At 39.8% G+C, this 24,507-nt stretch overlaps 1 protein-coding gene across 14 annotated transcripts in view; it reads right to left on the bottom strand.

The window, feature by feature from the left end:
• The window catches only part of SYNE1 (spectrin repeat containing nuclear envelope protein 1), a 469,526-nt gene that overhangs the window by 23,404 nt on the left and 421,615 nt on the right, over positions 1-24,507 (bottom strand). For 10 of the 14 annotated variants that reach the window (XM_046005238.1, XM_046005239.1, XM_046005229.1 and 7 more), the window contains 8 exons: positions 23,942-24,104; positions 12,968-13,155; positions 11,164-11,314; positions 8,099-8,281; positions 7,710-7,847; positions 4,858-5,049; positions 3,640-3,973; positions 1,391-1,459 (listed from right to left, as the gene is read on the bottom strand). In XM_046005238.1, coding sequence (XP_045861194.1) covers positions 1,391-1,459; positions 3,640-3,973; positions 4,858-5,049; positions 7,710-7,847; positions 8,099-8,281; positions 11,164-11,314; positions 12,968-13,155; positions 23,942-24,104 — 1,418 coding nt within the window. The remainder of the gene's footprint in view (positions 1-1,390; positions 1,460-3,639; positions 3,974-4,857; positions 5,050-7,709; positions 7,848-8,098; positions 8,282-11,163; positions 11,315-12,967; positions 13,156-23,941; positions 24,105-24,507) is intronic. The other 4 variants (XM_046005240.1, XM_046005235.1, XM_046005236.1 and 1 more) reach the window with 1 other exon arrangement.

Raw genomic sequence — 24,507 nt, 5'->3', positions numbered from 1 at the left:
GACGTTCAAAGACCAGACCAATCAATGAGTGTGGCTGGCTAGCAGGCCCGATACTGCAAAGAGTTTTCTGCAGCGGGCTCTGACAGCCTGGGTGTCCTGTCTGCTTCCAGCAGATTCCCTGAGAATCCACATGCTCTAGGCTGTGGAAGGCCTCTCCAGAAGCCTAACATGGTGCCTTCTGCTCTCCCAAACCAAGAGGCAGTTAATGTCTCATATTCCCTCTGCAGGCACTTATCAAGCAGAAAAAGGCACAATCCTCTGTTTTCTTTCTGCATCTCAACAGAAGACCGCATGCTCGGTGGAAGACAGTCACCTGTGGTTGCGTCATTCACTTAAGACTGGCTTGGGTTACATATGAGTGGAGATGCCAAACGACCAAGGGCTGGCTTTTGTTTAAAACCCAAACCCAAACCAGAAGAAAGCCAAGATTTCAGCATTTGCCTTGAAGCATGCTTTTAGTCAGAGCCCGGAACTCCCGGCTCATCGCCTTTCGAAGTGTGAGGGGTGTGTGTGTGTGTGTGTGCACAAAATGTGCGTGTGCTAGGATTTCTGAACGAACTAAATGAGAACATTGATGGTCAGAGTGAAGCTGACACAGGGTGAAAGCAGAACATGTATTAGTAAGCTTTATGAATTATTTTTTTAAAGGTTTCCAAATACACTTGGACGAGGTCTCTCACTGGGGTCACTCAGAAAGTCACCGTTTCGCTAATACGACTTTGCTTCAAAGACGCCTTTGCAATTCAGTATCCATCGTAGTGGTTGAACCCTGTTCTCTCCACCTGCCCCCAAACTGCTCAACTACACTGGACTGTAGTTTATCCAGTGTAACATGAAACAAAATTGGTTCCATTTTCCTTTCTTTATTTTATGCGGTATGACTTATTAAGGTCAATTAGAATTTTTTTTAGAGCCAGACATCTGATCTCACCCCTCGTTTTGTATGTGGCCCTTGAGATGAGGAGGATGAATGTGGGGCCTGAAGTCACGTGTGCAGGCCGGGTGGGCGTGGGACGGGAGCCCGGAGCCCCGGAAGTCACAAAGTCAGTGTGGCTACCCTGAAGCAGGGTGCCGGGGCACATATGCCGAACACCAGTGCTTCCAACTCGTTCTTTCTGCCATGCGTGGGCAGCAGCGGTCTGTACCTAATGGGACTCATTCCCGTTTAACAAGTTGAGAAGTTATTTCACTGCAACTTGATTACTAAAATCTTATTCTTGGTGTCGATCAACAGAATCGTTTCAGGTTTTGTTTCTACTGCAGCAGTAAGAGGAGGAGGTGGTTCCTAACATGCCCGTGCCACAGAGCTGCGAGAGGGACAGCAGATGTGCTCGGAGAGGAGGCTTGTTACGGGTGAGGGAGGGGGCTTGCTTTGGCTTTCGGTGCCTACCAGAGGTATTTCTGATTGCACTTTCTGTGAGTTTTACATAGGCCTCAGGACTTTCAGGGATCATTACATCTGCAAAAAGAGCACAGTCTAAGTTGACAGCTAGATTCCTTGTGGCGGGAAATAACCTTCCTAGGGAAAAAAAGGAAGTTAGTCACTCTAGACAGACAGCTCTTGAATAGGCAGAGGAGTGTGAACACGCGCACCAAAGGTTTCCTAAAATAAAATCATCAGAGCTCCCACTGAGGGTGCTTTCTGGAGCCAAGCACTGTTCTAAGTACACATTTATCTTTGAAGAAACCTTATAGGGTGCAGGGAAGTCTTATTCCCATTTTATTGCTAAGAAAGCTGAGATCCAGAGGAATTAAATGACCTATCCCAGTATCAACAGGTAGTAATTGGCAGAACTGAGATTTCAATCCAGACGGATTCTAGAGCAGTGCTGTGTCGTGGAAATAAAGTCAGCCACATGTCATTTTAAAGGTTCTGAGAGCCACATTTAAAAAGGTAACAAGAAACAGATGAAAATAATTTCGGTGCTTTACTTTGCTAAACCAATATATCCGAATTATGATGTATAACTACCATAAATATTATTATTAATTTACATTCTTTCTTTGTGCTGAGTCTTTGAAACTTGTAAAACATAAGTACATTTGACACGGCAAATCTCCATTTTGCGTGGCCACGTTTCAGGGCTCAGTACGTTCAGTCACATGTGGCTGATGGCCGTACACTGGAAAGCTCTGCTATAGACAAGAAACGCTTATTAGGCGCTACTGTAAAAACTAAACAGAAACGAGGGAAATCGTTTTCTTTTTAGACAGTGAAATACCCTGGGGAATCCAAATGTGAACCATCAGAGACGAGCAGATACAGCCTTTTGGAGAACGTGTGAGACACATCGTAAGTGCTGTGGATCTGCCTCTGATTGTTCTATTTTTACTCATGTTCCTTGTAACGTTCCTTTTTCTCTGTCCACCCCTTCACTATATGTGCTTCCTGGGGTTTCATCTTTCTTGTTTTGCTTTATACATTTTTCCTGGGAGATTTCCTCCCTTCCCTTGGGGACAATTACCATGTGTATGTGGATTGTCACCCAATCTGCATTTCCGGTTCTGGAATTTCAGACCATGCATCTGTTGCTGGGTATTCCTTTGGTCTATGCTACTGTATCTCAAATTCAGGGTGTGCACAACCGAGTCAGCACCCTTTTCTCGCTACCCTGCCCCTGGCCCACAGGCAACCACAACGTTCTCTCCCTCTTGAGGTCCTCAGGGCCTCGGGCTACCTGCACCTTTCCCCAAGATACCCAAGTCCGAAAGTTGCCTCGATCCCAGTTCAATCAACCATGATCAACCATGACTTAAGGAAGAGACTTGTCAGGATTTGTCATTTCTCTTCCATTCTCTCCATCCCCAGTGTTGTTCCTTAGTTGAGGCCACCCTGGTCTCTCTGTCCTTGATCATAAAATGTTTCCACCTGAGCCCTTCTCCCAGGCGGTCCCCTCCCAACTGTGCTGAGACAGGTTCGGGGAAGTACGGATCTGGTCATGCACCTCCTCCTTAGAGATCTTCCATGGTGCTCCAGCACCTTCAGGAGAGAATTCCCTTCCACGGCAAGTAGGCTGCTGTCCGACCAGGTCTTTGTTTGCCTTTCCACCACCTCCTCTTTGTTTGTGTCTCGCAGGCTACAGCCTTGTCATTCCAGACAAATTTTGGGTGACCAAAGCTCTGTGGCTGATCATAAAGCTAGGTGGCGCCCTCTCCTCTCTACCTCTGAACTTCACTGTGTCTATGTGACCGACTGCTGTGAGTTCCGAGTCTCAGCTGGAGAGTCTTTTCCCTAAAGCCTTTCCTCAAAGCTCTGGTTGGTCACCACTTGGCAGTGTCTCTGTACCACCCCGTCTGTGTCCGTTACTATCTGAGCACCAACACTTCACACAGGTGTTGCTTATCTGTCTGTGTTTCACACGAGAGTGTAAGCTTTTTGAGAACAAAAGGAACCATGTATCCCTAATACGTACACAGAGCTTGTCACACAGGAAGAATGTAAGTGTATTGGGATAGACCAATGGTCATGCCAATTTTTGTCTCTGGTAATCACATTCATACCCGATTATTCTATGATGTGCAATTTACTCTCATGGAGAAAGGAAGAAGAGGATTGTGCTTCGTTTACACATTTCAAGTACGATATGCAGTCCCTTTTATTTTCTTTCAAGCTGGCCTATCGGAAGAGCTCTTTCTTACCTGATAAGCCAACAGCTCCCCTGAGGTAGAAATCCTTATCATCCTGACCCTCTTCGTCCTCAGAGGGCAGCGTTCTGGACACAGCAGACTCCAGGTCACGACTGAGGTCATAGTCATGGTCCCACTCCAGGGGGATAGAGTCCACGCTGGCAGGGGTGTCTCGTCCCGACCGCTCGCTCCGCAGGGGCTGGGCGAGTGAGAGGGAGGGGTTGGAGGAAGGCTGGGGGGAAAGCACGCCGTCCACGGAGGTGTCACGCCAGTGGAGGTCGGAGAGAGCTGCAGAGTCATCCAGCTCCAGCTCCCGGTCAGAGAGGTCATGCTCATCATCTGGGAGCTAGAAATGTAGTCAAGCCAACTCGATTACCGCAGCGGTCAGATGATGCCCTTACCAGTTTCTGTTCTGCCTTTCACCCAATCTCAGTGTTCAAGCTTATCCGGGCCATATTCTTACGTCAGTGGGGCTAATTTATAACTTTCTATCAGCAAATAAGTAAGAATCCTCCGATCACTTTTAAAAATGTCTTATAAATTAACCTACCAAAGCTCCAGTTTTTATCCTTGTTGAAATGGAAATGATATTAAAACATACTTCAAATAATTAAGATTAAATAAGATAATGTAAATAAAGGCAGCTTGGTAGCATGCCTACACAACAGTTATACAATGGCACATTTCACGAACAAAAGGAAATTACTAACAAAACTTTACCTGATCCTTTTTTTACCTTATATCCCAGATGCAAAATATTTTTTATCACAGAATATTCCAAATATTCTAACAACATTTTGTGGTGTGGTTATGGTAGCAGTTAGGAAAGGGGAAGAGAAAAAAAATTCAACTAAACAACTTCATCGATTGAGCAACTGTTTCCATTTCTCACTTTCATCTCCCTATTTCTTCTAGAAGCATCTTCATCTTCCATAGAAGATGTGTGCTGAGTACTCCTTACGGTTTTACATATTTATTAACTTGTTTCATACCCGAAGCAATCCTGTCTACAAGGTAGTGTTAAATCACTGTCACATTTGAAGACACCCAGGTGAGAGATGTGGAGTAACTTGCCCAAGGTTCCGTAGCCAACATGTGTCAGAGCTCAGACTGGAACCCCGGTATTCTAGCTCCTGAGTCTGGGATTTTGGCCACTGTCCGAGGCTAACTAACCCCATGCAACTACTTCTCTGTAGACTTAGTGAAAATGAAAAAAAGCAGATCCCATACAGGCAGGCGAATCAGTTTCTTATGGTATCTCTCCACGCGCCCGAAGACCTCCTGACAGTAACGCCGGAGTTCGTCCAGCTCCTCCTCGATGACTGTGGCATCCAACGGCTCGCTCTTCTCTATGAGCTGCTCTCCTTGGGCAATTATCTGCTCAATCTTATTGTGGTTCAGTGAAATTTCCTGCTGAAAGGCCTAGGGAACACAAATCTCGTGTAATTTTTTTTTTTTTATTGTTCACAGTGACATAATAATGATAAGCTATATATTTATAAAAACCATGCAGGGGATATTGAATTTACCATATACAGGGACAAGCCAAGAAGCTATTACTTTCTGAAGTCAAACACAAAAATTTTAAATCAGAACAGGACTCAGAAATAGAATCGTCAGAATTCCATGACCAGAAAGGCGCCTTTGGCTAATGAAATTTACTGCCACAGACAGTGTGGGTAGAGAATCACAGGAAAAAACATCTAAACCCATCATCAAGTTGATAGCACTGGTTATCCCTAATGAAAAGCCATGGCAAGCAATAGAGTGCCACCGAAATAAATTTATTTTAGAGACTTAATTAAATACTTTAATTTTAGATTTTCTGATCAGATGTCAAACATGACTAAGAGAAACCATTCAAATGATAGTGTCATGAATTCTTCTTGGATGATTCTTTTATTGGTTCGGGGCATAATCAGGAAAGATTCGGGAGATGTGAAAAACAACGAATTCTGGGGGATTATTTAGACTCATTCTATAATGTTGAAAAGAGGTAAGCTGGTGGTGTCAGATTTCGGGGATAAATTTTAATTCAATACAAGAATAAATTGCAAGGACAGTTGCAATTATCCATGAATGAAAAGGCTGCTGGGGGGGAGGGAGCACGGTAGGGAGTTCTGCCACCTCGCCAGAGTCTAAAAAGAAAAGATTCAACTACCACGTGGTAGAAATTTCCTGTTTGTTTCCCATTTGTCTTCGAAAAGACTGTTTCCCAGGAAGAGTCAGTGGGGGAGGGGTCAGGTACACTCTCAGGGTTTGTTATTTTACCATTTTGTTTTTCATCCTGAAAATCTATCAGAATCTATGATTTTTTCATCCTGAGTATTTATCCCTGCACAATACTCAAGTTGTTAAAACACTCTCCTTTCCAGGGCCTCCTCATATCTAATGCGCATCACTCCTGTTTAAATTTGTAATCAGCCACTGTGTTTGAACTGTGTGGTGAAACATATCAGATATGTTTAAAAATTAACTAAGCATCTAAGGATGGGGAATATGTGGAATGAAATCCTAACGTGAACAAGCTGGAACGTGGAGGTCAAACATTTGAAGGTGTTAGAAACAAGGCAGGAAAATGAAAACAAAAACAACACCCCCCCCCCAAAAGATTCCTAATACCCTGGAAATGAAGTTAATAACTAAAAATATATAGACTAATGGTAGTTATTTCTGGGTAATGTTCTTTATTTCATTTTTAATATATTTTGTATTTTCTGAATTTTTTTTCAATCGAGAACTAATTTTTTTCAAGACTTGGGTGAGCCTGGTGGTGGGTATTAAGGAGGGCATGTATTGCATGGAGCACTGGGTGTGATGCACAGACAGTGAATTTTGGAACACGCACAAAAAAATTAAATTAAATTAAATTTTTAAAAAGAATATTAAAAAAGAATATATATACATAGATTAGCATCAACTAATACAGATTCTTTTGAAAATTTGACCTGAAGCCAATTAGAGTTTAATTCATATGAAAGAATAGGCCCGCTAAGAATATTTATGTTATAATCAAACATAATTATAAACAAATATTTAACCTAATTAAAATAAAACTCAATTATTTTAGCTTAATAATTTTAGTTGCAGCTAGAATGTTAATAATGAAAAAAATTATTTTTCATAATGGCCCTTTCCATGAAATTACCTGATTATTTATTACTTTAAATGACTGGGGGTTTTTTTTAATGGAAAATCCCAAGTTTATTTTGTAATAATTTAAAATTTTAATTTCCAAGTTCAATTTAATAAAATACAGAAAATTGGGAAATTGTATGTGCAGATTCTACCGAACAAATGATTTAGATGAAATTTTTCTCCTGGAAAAAGTAATAGCCAGGTAGTCTTATATTTTATTTTTCAAACTTCCAAAGTATAAAAGTGTCTAGTACATAAATAGTTTCTCAATATTTATCAAACAAATTCCCTACAGTCATGCACAAGCTTGTGGTAATTTTAATTACAAATCCATGGGTTTGATATGATTCCATCAGCATACTGTATTTTTGCAAAGTAAAACTCATTGAAATAAATAAAGAAAGGAAAATTGGAATCATTGAACTTGGAAATGGACCCATACAGTTACTGAAGAAGTTTTTAGCTCTGTGACTTTGATCAAACAAATTAACCTCTCTGTGGCTTTTATTGTATAACAAATTAATAACAGAAATATTTCCTATCCCATAACATTATTATAAACTTTTAAAAATTCGGAAACCTATTGGGTACTTAGTGAAAGCAAGGAAAAAAGTATTTTCTATCACGCAACAAACATTGCTTACAAAACTCAAAATTAGTGTATTAATACATTGTAATTTAGAATATTTGTATTATATCTTGTACAGCACTATAGGCAAGCTAATTAGTGGAGAAGAATTAATAATGTATACTTCACATTAAGTATATCCAGTTGAAATATTAAAACAAAAACAGTTTATATAAATAAAACTATTGCAAAAAATAAAAATTTTTTAAAAAGTAAAAAAAAAAAAGAGTTCTTAACTATGTTCTTTACAAAAGGATCTACAAATCCCTTCCTTTTTGCATCTTCTTCCCAATTTGAAAAATCTCTACCATCTTACCTTGAGTTGCTTTATTTTAGCTTGAACGTCACACTCAGAAAAATGCTCGATATTGGTGAGCTGTAGATCCATCTCCGTCAGCCACACCAGAATGCTGTCCCGCGCAGTCTCAAACTCCTCACGCTGGCCGATGAAATGCTGGATGTGAAAAGAAAACGATAAAAAACTGGAGTCTGCGTCGTGCATATGGAGAGGACACTGCCAACTGCGATGTTCTTCCGGAAAGCCGCCTTCTCAACGAGCAACGAGAACCCTGTAATCCTTTACCATACAAACCACCATACAAACCACGCTCGCCATCCCAATCTTACAAAATCACTGAGATTATGTCTTAATACGTTCGAATGGCCCTCTGGGTCTCTAGGCGACAGCAGAGGCGTAATAAAGACCTTGAGTCTGCGCAAGATGGATGTGACACGTTTTTGCAGGTTGTCCCATCGCTGGTTGCCTTCGTGAACCATCTGCTTTAGGACACAGGAGGAATCGGTGCGGTTCTCTCTGGCCAGACGACGGTACTGCTTGTTGATCAGCTCCAGCTGGGTCAGGCTCTCGTGCACCTGTCGCTGGAAAGCCTAAGACCACAGAGAAGCATGTCAGTGAGGGGTCAGTGAAGGGCTCTCAGCAAGAGCACCTGGCCTCGTCCTGCAGGGAGAGGGAAAGGACAATTTCTAAGGAGAGTTTATTTCCCCTTATTAAAGCAGAGTAATGGGATCAGTGTGGCTTAAGGACAGGGCGTAGAGCGAACAAAAATATGAAAGAAACCGGTAAATGGGCATAACCATAAATGTACATATATAAATACATATATGTCTATGATGTATACATGTTCCTATGTTACAGTTTTTAAAATACTGAACATCCAGGAAAAAACTGTCATGTGAAAAAACCTGATTACCAGATATCTATGTGTGCTGAAATGTGAGTCTGAAAGGTTCGGAAATCTCTGATGTCAAAACAGAGAAAAGATATCCGCAAAAGAACGCCCTATCTGTGTAAGATGTAACCTCCTAAAAATCCAGAAACTTCTTTGATTCTGATGTCCATTAAAATAATTAAACCCACTTTTTGCAGAAGCAGTCTAAAGGCAAGCTTTTATTAACTTTTAAGAAAAGCAGTTTAGTAAAACACAAGTAACCTTAAATAGAGGAAAATTTGGAACATGCTCTGTTTCTTTTTTGTCATTCCCATGAATTACTCAGTTTTTATAAAACATTTTAGAGCTGATATGTACCAGCTTACATGGTAGTGTCTACTTATTTATTTATTTACTTTTCTTTTACAATCACTTATTTCTACCATGTTCTAGCAATTGTACTCCATTCTTGGCCCAGTTCGCATATCTTGGGAAAATTTCATAACTTCACCATCACTTTTAATGATGAAAAGTTAGTTTTTAAATGATTAAAACATAGTCCAATCCACTTGTGTCTATTTATTTTTAAGGTTACCCTATGTACATTTTGGAATTTCTGAAGTAAAATACTCTTTCTTCTTTCTCTCTGCAATGTAACACAGTCTTATCGTAAGAATCATTTGACCAAAATAAAATGTTTTTTTTTTTCCAAATTCATGTGTATGATTTATGACTGACATTCATCTTGACATTGGGCAGAAAGCTGGACAATCAAGTGATCTGTACTCATCTAAATCACAAAATTCCGCTTCCTTTCATTCATTACACTGTTTACTTGCTACCACATCTGTGCCTCTGATACGGCTTTCCTTCTGAGAGCTGCTTTAAGGGACTTTGTCTTAGTAAGTCTAACCTCCTATTCTATAAAACAATTTAAATTATTTCCCCAGAAAAGTAAGCAATAAGAAAAGTTCAGCTTTTGCCATTACGAGGAGTCATAGAATATGTTTTCCTACTGGAGTGATGGTGGGCACCACACAGGGGCACTCAGATCCATCCCAAATTTTCATGCATTTGAGCAGGAAAAGACTGTCCTCAAACAACATTTGTTTTTTTCTAATTATTAAATTTATTTTTCTCTTAAGAAAGAACATTAAAAGATAAATGATAAAGTCACTTATTATAGAAGTTAACCATATGGCTAACTTTTGCCATAAAATCTGAGAGTCTAAAATAGCATCAAAAACAACCAAGCATAATCTGCTTTGAAGTATAAGCCAATTATAGAAGGTTTAACCTTTACGAAGCAGGGGTGGCGAGACAGAGTACATGAATGCCTCCCTGGCTCTGGCTCATACTAGGACGCATACCAGGACGACTTGAACTTGACTGTACACCCACTGTGGCTTTTCACCAGAAATTTTCTATGGGAAAACATTTTAGATACGAAATTATTTTCCTGGAATCTGGTGGTATAGTTACGCATAAGCCCATATTCTGACAGCAGACTAACTCTTATTTACTTTACATAGTATTGGGGCTTTTTTTTTTTTATAGATTCCTATAGACACTCATCTAAGACTCTGATTTTAAATCCCACAAGCACAGAAGTTAAACTTCGTATTTACTCTAATAGGCCTCAGGAAATGCCAGGTAAACTGACATTACAAGGTAAAAATAAATTCAGCTGGATTTGGCTGGATTTTTAGTCTTACTTTTAAGCATCTCAGGGAACTTGTGGCAGAATTAGCAACCAAGAATGCTTTTGGTAAGATACGTGCATCTGGACTTGCCGTCGGTATCTAGGGTTACATATCCGCCTGTCAGTGGGAACTGGTGGAGGACAAACTTCAAATTCAAACATGCTGATCTTTAGGCGATGTCCGGTTCTCTGTGAAAACGGGGGCAGCTGCTTGCGCTGTATCATCTCACGGGGAGAGCGGACGCAAGATGGCACAGGCAGGCAAGAGGCAGTTACTGGGCAGATCCTCTATGAATGTGACTATACGCTGCTATTTTTGTCTCTGTAACGGAAAAGTCCTGGGGACTCAAGATTGGCACTGCTTTTCATTATTAATTAGAAGTGGCTTATGATTCAAGTGTTTTACTTAATTTTGGAGCCAACTCTACTGTATCAATGATTTAAAAAAATATATATATGTATATATACATATACATATAGATATACCTATTCTCTAATTAGATAAAATGAAAATCAAGAAAATAAATTTGGAAGAGAGATTTTGATAGTATGAAACACAAACATCATATTTTCATCTCAGATGGCTGATAGTAAAGGATTATGAAATGAAAAAAAAAATGCCAAGATCTTCTTTTGGGAATCATGATTTTTACTTTGTAATAGAATTTCTTGCCAGTATGAATTTGTTTGTAATTCTTGAGACTCTTAACAGAAAAACCTCTTTTTCCCCTTTCTTTGCCTACCTGTCAGGCGGTCGTAAAGATGACCGCAAAGTCACCATCCAACTGTGTGAACAGATACCGTGCAGGTGAACAGTCAGTTTATGTCTTGAGACACGAACCACTAACTAGATAGGCTCATAGCAAAATAAGGATCAAATATTTGGAATGATAAGTCACCTCAAATTTCTTTAGTTCCTCCTTGGCAACTGTATAGAGCACCCCGGAAGAGCTGGGGAAGGCAGCTATCCTTTCTGAAATCTTGAGCCAATCTTCAAAACGAGAATAATCATCCAGAAACTTCTGCCACAATCGCCACGTCTCTTCGATTCTGAGACAGAAAATGAAAACAAAACAAAAAAAACAGGCTCTGATTGTTTGGGACTGTTTCTGCTCCAGAACCCTGATGGCTGCCATGGGATTAAGAGTGCCCAAACGAGCGAGGGTTGTGCCAAGCAATCATTGTGCCGTCAGCCAAATGCGAGCACACTGAGAAAGAGACAACTGTCTGAGCGAAAATGGAACAGCTGTGAGTTTGGGGGGTTTTTTTGTTTGTTTGCTTTTGGTTTTTTGTTTTTTTAAATACACATCCTGGAGTTCTGGATTTGGAATTAGTCAAATTGTGCATTACAAGCACGTAACATGAACTGTTCTGTCTACGTGCGGGGGAGCTCAGAAGGGCAAGGCCGGGTGTGCCGGGCACACTCGTGTCATGGTTCCACTGAAATAAAACAAAAGTCTCAAAATGCATGTAAGTTCCGACATCAAATTCACCCTCCTCAAAGTTAACCTATCATAGCAAGACAAATATTAATCTTTCCAGAGTTCTCCAAACATATAATCAAAAAAGATTATACTTTGTAAATCATTATGATTATTTTCTAACCCATCACTATTGCTTATGCCTTGAATTTCGAAGGGTTTTTCTAAACAAGGATAAGGTCTTTGTGTTTTATTTCATTTTTAATAAAAGAATATTACTTTTCACTCCACCAGTTCTAGAACAATAGACATATCCAGAAAGGTTGTATTTTTACTTTTCTGAATTATATTTAAACTGTTAGGTCAGGCATAACTATTTTAGACATTATGGAATATTGTATTTGTATACAGTATATTTATATATAGTAGTGCCTTCGCCCAATCTGTGAGAGATCTGTTCCAAGACTCCTGGTCGATGCCTGAAGCTGTGGGTAGTATTGAACCCCTATATATACTATGTTTTATCCTAGACATACTTACGTTAAAGTTTAATTTATAGATTAGGTACAGTAAGAGATTAGCAATCATAACCAATAATAATATAGAATAATTATAATATACTGTAATAAAACTTATGTGAATGTAGACTCTCATATCTTACTGTACTGCATTCATCCTTTTTTATTTTATTTTTAAGATTTTAGTTATTTGAGAGAGAGCATGCGAGATAAGGCATAAGTCGGGGTGAGGGGCAGAGGGAGAGGGAGAAGCAGACTCCTCACTGAGCAGGGAGCTTGAAGACAGGGCACAGAGCTCCATCCCAGAACCCTGTGATCATGACCGGAGCCCAAGGCAGACACTTAACTGACTAAGCCACCCAGGAACCCCTGTATTCACCCTCCTTGTGATGATGAGAGATGATAAAATGCCTACGTGATAGATGAAGCTATGCAAATGATGTAGGCATTGTGGCTAGTGTTGGGCTACTGTGGACCTTCTGACCGTACATCAGGAGGATCCCCTGCTTCTGGATCCTGCTTGACCCTGTGTAACTGACACCCTGGGAAGAGAAACCATGGATAACGTTGGTGGGGGGGGGGCGGGGACTGCTGTAGGACCTTTATGCCTACTTATTTTCCCAACTAAATGTAGATGATGGCAAATTCGGGACACCAGTGCTCCTTTCAGATGCTGCAACTAAAAGGAAATGGTAAATGGGATAATTTTTCCCTCCTCTTTTGGGTCCTTCCTCTTTCCCAGTTCTTTGAGCTGTGCCCCTTACTTGAGCCTTCTTTCCATGGACATGGCACAGATGTTCCTCCACCGCCGGTCCAGGTTTCGCGTCGCCTGCTGGATGGAGTCACACTCTGCGTCTGTGGCACAGGCGTCGCAGTCATGCAGTAGGACCTCACACAGGTTGAGCACGGAGGCCACGCCCGTGCTGTGTTTCTCGATGTCTCTCTGAAGCTCCTGTGGGGCACGAGACATGCTTTATTTAAAGACTGGATGCAGATGAGAAAAACCGCAATTGGATTCCCTAAAACGTGGTGAGGCCAACCCTTGACAAGTACCTCCTTTCCTTGGATGCATGAGGTTTCTCCAACATCGTTTATGAAAAATGGCAAGCTCAAAGATGGGAGAAAATGAAGCTAGAGATATTTTGGCCATGTGAGCAACGCCAGGATATAAACAGAACAAATGAAATAGACTACAGTCATTACATGAAGGGTAATATTGGCTTTTGTAGCGGTTGAGCAAGAAATCTTGCCCCAGACTCTACAAATGTATCACTTCCATTTCAATGCATCAATCAGTCAGTCAAAGGAATATGTGTTCTTGTTAGGAGCTGGCACTTAAGAACTGGGATTTCATCTCCAAAGTTCTGCAAACTCTTTAAACAGTTCCACCATTATTAAAAAGTACCAGCGTTTAAAAGACTGAGGTTCTCCATCCTGTAGGACATCATAACATCAACAGCTTCCCCAGTGAGCCATTTTAAAGGTAGGACAGGAATAGAAGACGATGATAAGTGAGGCACTGAATTTCCCCAGTATCCCACCATGTACAGTCTTCACATTAACCGCATGTCATTAACTGCATGTAAATGTAAATGCAAAATGTACCTTATATTTTTCGTTGAGCTTTTAACTCAATTTGTTCAAGGAATTTCATTATTAAAAGTGATGCTACTGGTATTTTTCTTGCCGTATTCATCAAGGTTCTTAGTGTATTTTCCTTGTCTTTGAAACAATTCCTGGAAATGCCTAGCTTTTCGCTTGTTCTAAAGATAAATCCTCAAGTTATTCAAAGAGAAATTTATGTTTGTGTATGTGTATTCTTCCTCTTGTTTTTCTCTTTAACACCACGTTTCAGTGTCTTCCATGCAAACATTAGCTTATTGTCAAATACAGTAACAGTGCCTTTGATTAATATTTGGAGATTTTATGAACTAGATGGAAGATAGATTCTATAAAAAGGAATATCTATTTCACTAAACAGTCTTTTCAGATCTCTCGTGTAACCTCTTTTAGCTATGTGGGAGTTATCACAAGAACTGATGGCCTAAAAAACATAAAACTGAACTCAGTATTTGCTCAAAGATGAAGACAGACACATCTGTGAATGAGATACTAAGTAAATTCTAGGTCTTAAAGTGCCTTACGTAGGATATACAATTCAATGTAGTGTTAGGTATAGGAACATAATCAATGCATTCTAAAAAGTTATAGCATTTTGATGTACTTTTCCCCAAGTACTCAAATGGTTTTTTCCAGCTTTACTGAGATATAATGGACTTAGAACAACAGTGGGTAAGTTTAAGATGTACAATGTGATGATTTGATATATGTATATATTGTGAAATGATTACCACAGGAAGTTTAACTAACATCTATCACCTCATATGGTTACAGTATGTATGTGTGTGCATGTGTTGAGAACTTTTAACATCTACTCTCTTAGCAATTTTCAAATATGCAACAAAGTGTTGTTAACTACAGTCACCACGCTGAACGTCACATTTCTAGGACATGTTCACCTATAACCAGAAGTTTGTACCCTTTGACCACCTTCATCCATTTCCCTCACCATCACCCCATCTCTGGCAACCATTCATCTACTCTGTTCCTGTGAGTTCAGTTTTTTTAGAGTCCACATATAAGTGAGGTCATACAACATTCGTTTTTGTCTGACTGACTTATTTTACTTCACATAATGACTTTAAGTTTCAACCATGTTGTTGGAAATGGCACTATTTCCTTTCTTATGGCTGAATAATATTCCATTGTGTATATATACCCCATTTTCTTCATCCATTTTTCTACCGATGGGTATTTCGGTTGCTACCATGCATTCAGTATTGTGAATAACATTTCCTTGAACATGGGGAGTGGAGATTTCTCTTCAAGATAGTGATTTGATTTCTTTCTGAAATCTACCCAGAAGTGGAATTCCTGGATCACATGGTAGTTCTGTTTTTAATTTTTTGAGAAACATCCATAATATTTTCCATAGTGATGATACCAATTTATATTCTCACCAATAGTTCACGAGGGTTCTGATTTCTCTACATCCTTGCCAGTACTTGTTAACTTTTGTCTTTCTTGATAATAGCCATTCTAACAGGTGTGAGGACATATCTCATTGTGGTTTTGATTTGCATTTACATAATGACTGGTAATATCGAACATCTTTTCATGTATGTCTTGGCAACTTTAATATCTCCTTTGGAAAAATGTCTATTCAGGTCTCTTGCCCATTTGGGTTTTGCTTTTTTTTTTTTGCTGTTCAGTTGTAGGAGTTACCTACATATTACCTGTATATTTTGCTTATTAACCCTATCAGATGTGTGGTTTGCAAACATTTCCTCCCATTACAGAGGCTGCCTTTTCATTTGGTTGATCATTACTTTTGCTTTGCAGAAACTTTTTAATTTTATTTGTTCCATATTGTTTATTTTTGGTTTTGGTAATTGTACTTTTGGTGTTATATCTAAAAAATCATTGCCAAGATCAATGTCAAAAAGCTTTTCTGTACATTTTCTTCTAGGAGTTTTATGGTTTCAGGTCTTATATGTAAGTCTTTAATACATTATTTTGAGTTAATTTTTTGTAAGTGGTGTAAAATAGGAGACTAGTTTCACTCTTTTGAATGTGAATGAATATCCAGTTTTTCCAACATTGCTTTTTGAAGAAAATATTCTCTCCCTAGTGGGTATTCTTGGCTCCCCTGTCAAACACTAGTTGACCACATATGCATGGGAGAATTTCTGGGCTCTCACTCTGTCCCATTGGTCTATGTGTCTGTTTTTATGCCAGCATCATATGGTTTTGATTACTATAGATTTGTGTCATTGTCTGAAATCAAGAAGTGTGATACCCTCAGCTTTGTTCTCTCTCACGATTGCTTCAGCTATTTGGAGTCTTTTGTGGTTCCTTAAAAATTTTAGAATTGTTTTTTCTCTATCTATAGAAAGTGCCATTGGATCTTGATAGGGATTGTATTGATCTATGGATAGCTTTGGTTGTATGCTCATTTTAACAATATTCATTCTTCCAATCTATAATTGTGGGATGGCATTCCATGTATTTGTGTCTTCTTCAATGTCTTTCACCTGAGTCTTACAGTTTTCAATGTAGAGATCTTTCAGCTCCTTGGTTAAGAAGCTTATTCCTAAGTATTTTGTTGTTTTTGATGTTATTCTAAAGGAACTATTTTCTTTTTTCCCCAGATAATTCATGGTTAGTGTATAGAAATGCAACTGGTTTTTGCATGTTAAATTTTTTCCCTACAACTTTACTGAATTTATTAGTTCTAACAGTTTTTAGTGGGATTTTTAGGATTTTCTATATGTAAGATTATGTTATCTACAAATGAAGAATTTTAGATCATCCTTTCTGATGATGATGATGATGATGATAATCTCCTTCTATTTTTTTTCTTGACTGATTAGTCTTTCTAGGATTTTGAGTATTATGCTCAATAGGGCTGGTGAGAATGGGCATCCCTGTCTTGTTCTAAATCTTAGAGGAGAAGCTTTTAGCCTTTCACCATTGGGTATGACATCATATAGTCTTTATTATGCTGAGGTACATTTCTCTTATACACACCCTTGGTTGAGAGTTTTTTTCCTTTGAATTTTATGAAATGTTTTTTTCTATATCTATTGAGATGATATTATTTTTATATTTCATTCTAGTAATGTATCATATTTATTTTTACATGCATATGTTTAATCATTCTTGCATGCCAGGGATGAATCAAACTAAATCATGGTGTATGATCCCTTTAATGTGCTGTTGAATTCGGTTTGCTAGTACTCTACTGAGAATTTTTGCATCTCTATGGATCCTGGGTGTTGGCCTATAGTTTTCTCCTCTTGTGGTGCCCTTATCTAGCTTTGGTATTTCTCCCCTTATAAAATGAGTTTGAGAGTACTTCCTTCTCCTCATATTTTTGGAAGAGTGAGAAAAGAACTGGCTTCAAATGTTTGGTAGATTTCACCTGTGAAACCATCTGGTCCTAGACTTCTCTTTGCTGGGAGCGTTTTGATAACTGATTCTGCCTCCTTACTCATTACTGGTCAGTTCAAATTTTCTATTTCTTCATATTCAGTCTTTGTAGGTTGCATGTTTCTAGACATTTATCCATTTCTTTATATATGCTATTATGATCCTTTGTATTTCTTGTAATGTCTCCACTTTCATTTATAATTTTTATTAATTTGGACTCACTTTTTTTTTTTTTTAAGATTCATTTATTTGAGAGCGAGAGCGCAAGAGTGCATGCACAAGTGGGAGGGACAGAGGGAGAAGGAGAGAAAATTTCAAGCAGACTCCATGCTGAGCACAGAGCCTGACACAGGCCTTGATCTCATAAACCTAATATCAGGACCTGAGCCAAAATCAAGAGTCAGACGCTTAACTGACAGAGCCATCCAGACACCCCTTTTTGTTTTTCTTGGTTAGTCTAGCTGAAGGTTTGTCAATTTTGTTTATCATTTCAAAGAACCAGCTCAGTGTCGCTAATTTTATATTGTTTTCCTATACTCTATTTCATTTATTTCTGGTCTAATCTTTATTATTTCCTTCCTTCTGTCAATTTTGGGTTTAGTTTGTTCTTCTTTTCTAGTTCCTTGAGGTGGAAAGCTATATTGTTTATTTGAGATTCTTTTTCTTCATGTATGCGTTTATCACTGCAAGTTTCCCTCTTAGCACTGCTTTTGCTGTGCTCCTTAAGTTTTGGTATGTTGTGTTTCTTTTTTTGTCTCAAGATATTTTTTATTTCCCTTTTGTTTTCTTCTTTGATCAGAAGCGTGTTGTTTAATTTAATTTTCATGTGTTTGTGAATTTTCTACCTTTCTTCCTGTTAGTGATTTCTAGTTTCACCTCATTGTAATCAGAAGAGATCCTTGATATAATTTATATATTCTCGAATTTGTGGAGACTTGATTTGTGGCCTAACATATAATCTATCCTGGAAAATGCTCCATGCTCTGAAGTAGGGGTTGGGGTGCCACTGACTGGGCTCCTCTCTGGCTGGATGAGGTCACAGGCTATGCTCCCTGTCAGGGTAGGGTTACTGGCTGGACTCTGACTGGGTAGGGCTACTGGCTGAGCTCTGCAACCACTTCTGGTGGGGTGGGATAGCAGGCTGTGATCTTAGACCAGACAGTGCTACTGGCTGGACTCTCTGTTCACAGAGCCATAGGCAGGGCTTTGCAGCTGGACCGGATCTCAGGCTGGCTCTTTGATTATGCAGGGCTGCCGGCTGTGCCCTGGAATTGGGTAAGGTGATTGTCTGGGCTTTGCCGTCAGGTGGGTCACAACTGTGCTACCCTATTGGACAAGGTCACTGGTTGGGTTCTCTGATAGGGAGGCACCTCTAGCTGTATCCTAAAGGGTGTGGAGCTAGAGACTATGTTCTATGGTCAAGCTGGGTCCCCATCCAGGCTTTCTTGTCATGTGGAGTCATAGGATATGTTTGGTGATGGGTGGGAATCATTGTCTGAATAAGGTTGCAGGCTGTGTTCAGCAAACGGACAAGACCAGAGGCTGGATTCCATTGCTGAGTAGGTTTGTCATCTGGGCTCCATGGCTAGCTAGGGTCGTAAGCTGGGTTCTGTGGCTGGGCTAGGCTGTAGGTTGAGCTCTGAGGTTGTCCAGAGTCACTGTCCAGACTCCCTGATTATGCAGTGCCAGAGGTTATTCAGCAGTTGGGAGGGCTGCTGGCTTGGCCCCTTGGTTGAACAGGGCTGTTGGATGGATTTCGTGATTGCTTGGGTTCTCTAGCCAAGCCTTCTGGTAGGGAAGGGTGAAGGCTATGCTCAGCTATTGGGCGCGGCTGGGAATTGGCTTCCCTACCCAGGTCAGATGGTAGAAAGGGCTCCAAGGTCAGTTTGGTCCATTGTCTGGAGACCAAAATCAAGGCAGAACTGCCAAGTGAACTCCCAGGTCAGATAGGGCCAATGGCTGGGCTCTGCTGATGGGCAGAGATGCAGGTTGGGATCTCTGCTTGGGTCCTGCTGAAATGGGAATGCAATTTGCTAAGGTGTGAGTCCTGGTGGCAGTGAGCCTCAGCCCCCTTCTCCCTCACTACTTGCTCCCCAGTAATCAAGCTACAGAAGTTTCCTTAGTGGTTCCCATGAGTTGAGAGCCAAGTGGGCCTCCTGGGAAGGATGGAGAAGTTGGGGGAGCCAGATACCTATCTTGGCCAAGTGGTGCCCTCTTGGTACAGCTCCATGCCAGCCAGGAAGGATGATGTGGTCACAGTGTGACCATACCTCTTATCCTTTTAATGTGGTTCTTCCTGGTCTTTGGGGTCCAGACTGGTGCTTCATGCTTATCCTTGGGTTGGGGGAGTTTTACAATAATGCCTTGCCTATAGAGAGTTGCTCGCTGGTCTTTTTTTTTGGGGGGGGGGGACTTAAGTCAGAAATAACCTATGTGGCCATCTGGATGATGTGATTCTTTCTTCCACATACTTTTGGACTTAGCCCAGTGTGAAGATTTGGGGCCAGGGTATGAAAACCAGAACTGTAACTGATGGATTGCTGGAGGCTCAGTGTAGACAACTGAGTTAAAAATTCCAGAGACTTCAGTCATTGGAGGGGGCTGCACAATTTTGTGAAATTTATCTCCAGGAGCTCAACCAAGTTCCCACAGTAAATATCAAAGAAAAGACCCCTTGTACTTCTGCTCAAAAGTTTTTGTTAAAATCAATTATATGAAATAAGCTTGAGGGGGCTTATAATTATGGATGTTCTATTACAGATAAAGATTTTAGTCTCAGCTTTAACTTCCATCAGTAATGGTCCTGAATTGACCCATAGTGTCTCTGAATTTATACTTCTTCATCCATAACACAGAGAAATTTGACAAGGTATCCTCTGAAGTCATCTCAAGTCTACATATATTTCTTCTCAATGAAGTATGTAAGGATTGAGTACATTGGCAAGAGACATATATAGAAACTCCACAGAGAGGAATAGAAGAAAATGTATTTCTTGTGAGTTTAATCTCTTTTTAAATATTTAAGAGAATTTTCCCCTTTGGAGACAGATTAATATTTATCTGTCTTCTACAACATGGATCCTAAATGCTATAATTTTTACAGAATCATGGCTAAACATTTGCCATAAAGGAAGCTGTGGTGAATATGACAGGATTGAAATAAAATTTACTAAGCACCCACTTTGTGCTAGGTGTTGTGCTAAGTGTTTTCCACATTAATTTTTATAATAACACTGTGAGCATCAGCATTCTATATACATGAAGGTTTTTAAAAAAATTTTTAAGTTTTTTTTAAAGTTCTTTTTTTAAAAAGATTTTATTTATTTGAGAGTGAGCACAAGAGCAAGAGAGACTAAGAGAATGACTAGGGGGTGAGGCAGAGGGAGAAGCAGACTGCCTGTGGAGCAGGGAGCCTGATGTGGGACTCGATCCCAGGACCTGGGATCATGACCTGAGCCGAAAGCAGACACCTAACTGACTGACCTACCCAGGCATCCTATGTGAGGGTTAAAATAGTTTGTTATTCAGGTCATGCAGAAAAGTGGTGAATTGCAAATTTACCCGCCGGGAGTCCTTACTTTTAACCATTGGTATACAGTTGTTGGTTTTTCAACTTTAACTTAACATTGAATTAAAAGGCAGTATGAACATATATTAATATATTAACAGGTCAAAAATTACTGCTAAGCTTCCAGTGAAGTAGTTCCCTTTTCCCTCCTGATTCTCATTTTCATCTCTTGTAGCTCTGCCTTCTGGTTTTAACTTCTGTATTTCTAAGTAGCACGTTTATGTTGCTGGTTCTTGATTTTTAAATCTTAGACGTTTTCTGTGCTTCTCTAGTGGAGACAGAATGAACTTTCTCCTGACTTATGTGGCTCTAGCTGCTGATTCAGCACATCTTATAGCTGGAGCCATAATGATTGTTTGGATGATTTTGGTCATTTAATATGGTTACTTAATATTTTTCACATCTGAGCAACAAACTATGCTACGGTTTTATTTCTCTTCTTATGTAACTTTCTGTGTTATGTGGAATCAGTAGCTCTCTCGCTCTCTTTAAACCATGAATATCCCTAGCTTCTACCCTCTCTATGGAGCTAATGAAGCTCCTTCCAGTATGGTTAAGCCCACAGGTAATCAAGTTCGACTGTCTTTTTCCTTGGAGACATCCCTCCCACAGCACCCAATTCCCTACTCCAATCTGAACAGGGGTGCTCTAGGCTGTGGGGCAGCTGGCATCTGATACGTTCCCTCACCATCTATCTTGGGAATTTTCTTCTCTCTCTCGTGTTGAATATTATTTTTCTTCTCATTTCAGTATATGCGATCTACCTTTCATTAGCATGTATACATAGGAGGTAAGTATTTTATATAGTAAATGGCAGGTACAATGTCCTAAATTAAATAATCTTCTCAGCTTTTTGAAAGCATTGTCTCATTGTCTTTTAGCTTCAACCATTATTTTGGAGAAATCAGACTTTTTCATTTTGGAAACCTTCAAGATCTTCTCTTTGTCTCCCACGTTCTGAAATTTTATAGTGGTTCGTTTTGTTTTTAATTTTCCTGGGCGTTTGTAGGACTTGTGCTCTGGAAGTACAATTGACCCATGAACACATGGTTGAAGATCGGCATGTAACAACTGACCCCCTCCAAACGACTAACAGCCAACTGCTGACCTGAAGAAGCCTTACCGAAAACATAAATAATCCAATAACAAATATTTTGTAGGTTATATGTATTATACACTGTGTTGTTACAATGAAGTAAGCTACAAAAAAGAAAATCATAAGAAGGGAAAATAATCTACAGTACTCATATTTTCTTGCATAAAAAATCCACAAATAAATGGACCCACATAGTTCAAACCTGTATTATTCAAGGGTCAACTCTACACGTTTTTAAGTTTGGGAATTTTTTTTTTTAAACATTACTACGTTGATAATTTCTTCCTATTTTCTTTATTTTTTGTGGGGGACTTTCATGGAATAACTGAACTGGATTTTGAAACTCTTGCATGAATCCTGGGTGAGATAGAGTGCTGGCTAGTGACATGGTGGGAGCTACGGTGGTGGGGTGGAAGTCATACCATCTGGTACAGAGCATTTCATTTAATCTCTCTATTTTTAAGATAGTGGCTCCAGCCTCAATGGTGCCCTACAGCCCCCAACCAACATCCCTCTGGGTTTGCCTCCTTCAGAGTGTAAAACCGTGGGTCTTCTGCTGGAGTGCATGGGGCAGAGTAGTCTGGCTAGCTGGGATTAGGGAGAATCTGCCAGTCCAACCACTTCTTCTTCAGACTTTCAAGCAATCTTCCATTGTGAGGCCCTAACAACCTGCTCTCTTCTCCCTGAGCCGCCTTGGAATTCTGTGGCATGAGTCAGCTTTCTATCCTCCACTCTGCAAACACCAGTAACTATTCATCTATCTACTTCTGCCTTCCAAATTTGTGAAGGATGTCTCTCATCTCTAACGTTTTCTTTCCTGGTCTCTGCCATTGTGAGTTTTGACCTTTCCCCCTTTCCTATCATTTTACTGGGGTTTAGAAGTAGTTAGGCTATAGCTGTATAGGATCAATTTACTCTATTTAATTAGATACTGTTTTGATTCTCTTACATTTGCTAAATTACAATACTGGCTATTAGGATTTTAACTGTTTTTAACACTTCTCACTGGTAGACATCATTACCATGTTCTCCAGGAGTATTTTAGGGAGCTGGGGGCCAACCATAATCCCAATAGCTCAATTATCAGAATTTCAAATGTGAGAGAATCCGTCACAGGGCTTTAATCTTACAAAAACAGAAAAATGTCCTGCTAACAATTTTTTAAAGAAGAAATTCTCTTAAAATAATTCCAATATCAAATAACTGTATTTTAATATCTATTTGCATTGGTTTAAGTAGTTCGTAAAATAAAGTAAGTACACAAACTATTTCCTAAGATTTCATAAAACGGGTCTGTTTATATTTTGTAGTATTTTTAAGTTAAGTAACTTGGCTATCATGGCCTAAATGCAATGGAAGTAACCAGAGTATGGGCAGAATTTTCAAGGATAATCTAAGGGCATGGAATAGCAATACTTCTTATGGGGGATTTACGGCATTTACCACTAACTACTGGAGTCTGATATGCTCAGTGAAAATAAGGAAGGGGAATAGCAGATAAAAAAATCCTTTCTGTATGCATTTTTCATGGTCACTCTTTTTTGATTTTTTTTTGTATGCCAGTATAAGGTGCTGTCTTTGCTACAGAAACGAAGGTAGAATTGCGATGTGTGCTCTGCTGATCACGTAACACTTCTTGTAAGACAAAACTGTTTTAGACTGCAAAAGCTCTAAGAATATACTGTAATCTTTCTTCCAACGCTTTCCAAGCCTTTCTTTCCAAACAAAGGCTCTACTCCGTGTAGGTAGTAGTGGGCTCATGACCCACAAAGAAATCAACAAAATGCCAGCTCTCTTCTGGGCCCATCACTGAGGCTCAGGGAGCTTAGGATGTCTTTTGGTGGACCAATGACATTAAACCTATGAGAGCATATCTATCTTCTAGACTCAACTCCTTGATGACATGGGACCTCTTTGCCCCAAACACCAGCCCTGCCCAAGCTTCCCCTTTCTCAGCAATCCTGTCTAGCTTCCTCCTAATTTTCCATTTCGATTCACCATCTCACATCTGCCTCTGTATCCTGGCCAGGAGCATAGAGGTTCGAGAGCCTACTTAGTTCCTCTAGTTGTTTTGAGTTTTACCTGCTGTTCAGTGAGCTTCTTCTGTATTTCATCCGAGTCACAGGAATCGTAGACTATGGGCTTGGCCAGCTCTGACTCGATGTGAGCCAACCACGTCCTCAGGCCGCTCATGTTCTTGTCTAGCTGCTGCACGGCCACCAGGGTCTCCTTCAGCTTCTTCACCCTGTGGGCAGAGGAGAGATTTCACTCGAGATTCCCTTGTGGGCGAAGTGAGCACCGGGTTTAAAGCCAAGTTGCCTAGAGCCGAAGTCCAGCCTAGCTCAGCCACTTAGTGGCTGGGTGATTTTGGGAAACTGTACATCCTTCCTGTATCTCTGTTGCCTCATCTATAACGTAAAAGTAGAGGAGAAGTATCTGTGAGATTTGAATGGGTTGAATAATGGGGGTCCACGGAACACATTCAATAAGTGTCCGCTGTGATGATGTTCAACATGACGTCATGAAGTCTCATGACGTCATAAAACTGTTATTTCCACATTATGTAATTTATACTCATATAAAGGATACCTAAGAGGAAAAAAGGAATATTTCTAATGGATTGTCACCAGATTATGAATTTGTAGTTC

The sequence above is a fragment of the Meles meles genome, chromosome 5 (assembly GCF_922984935.1).
Source record: "Meles meles chromosome 5, mMelMel3.1 paternal haplotype, whole genome shotgun sequence".
Lineage (NCBI taxonomy): Eukaryota > Metazoa > Chordata > Mammalia > Carnivora > Mustelidae > Meles > Meles meles.
Note: the sequence above shows the minus strand (reverse complement) of the source record. Positions and strands in the feature narration are given on the sequence as shown.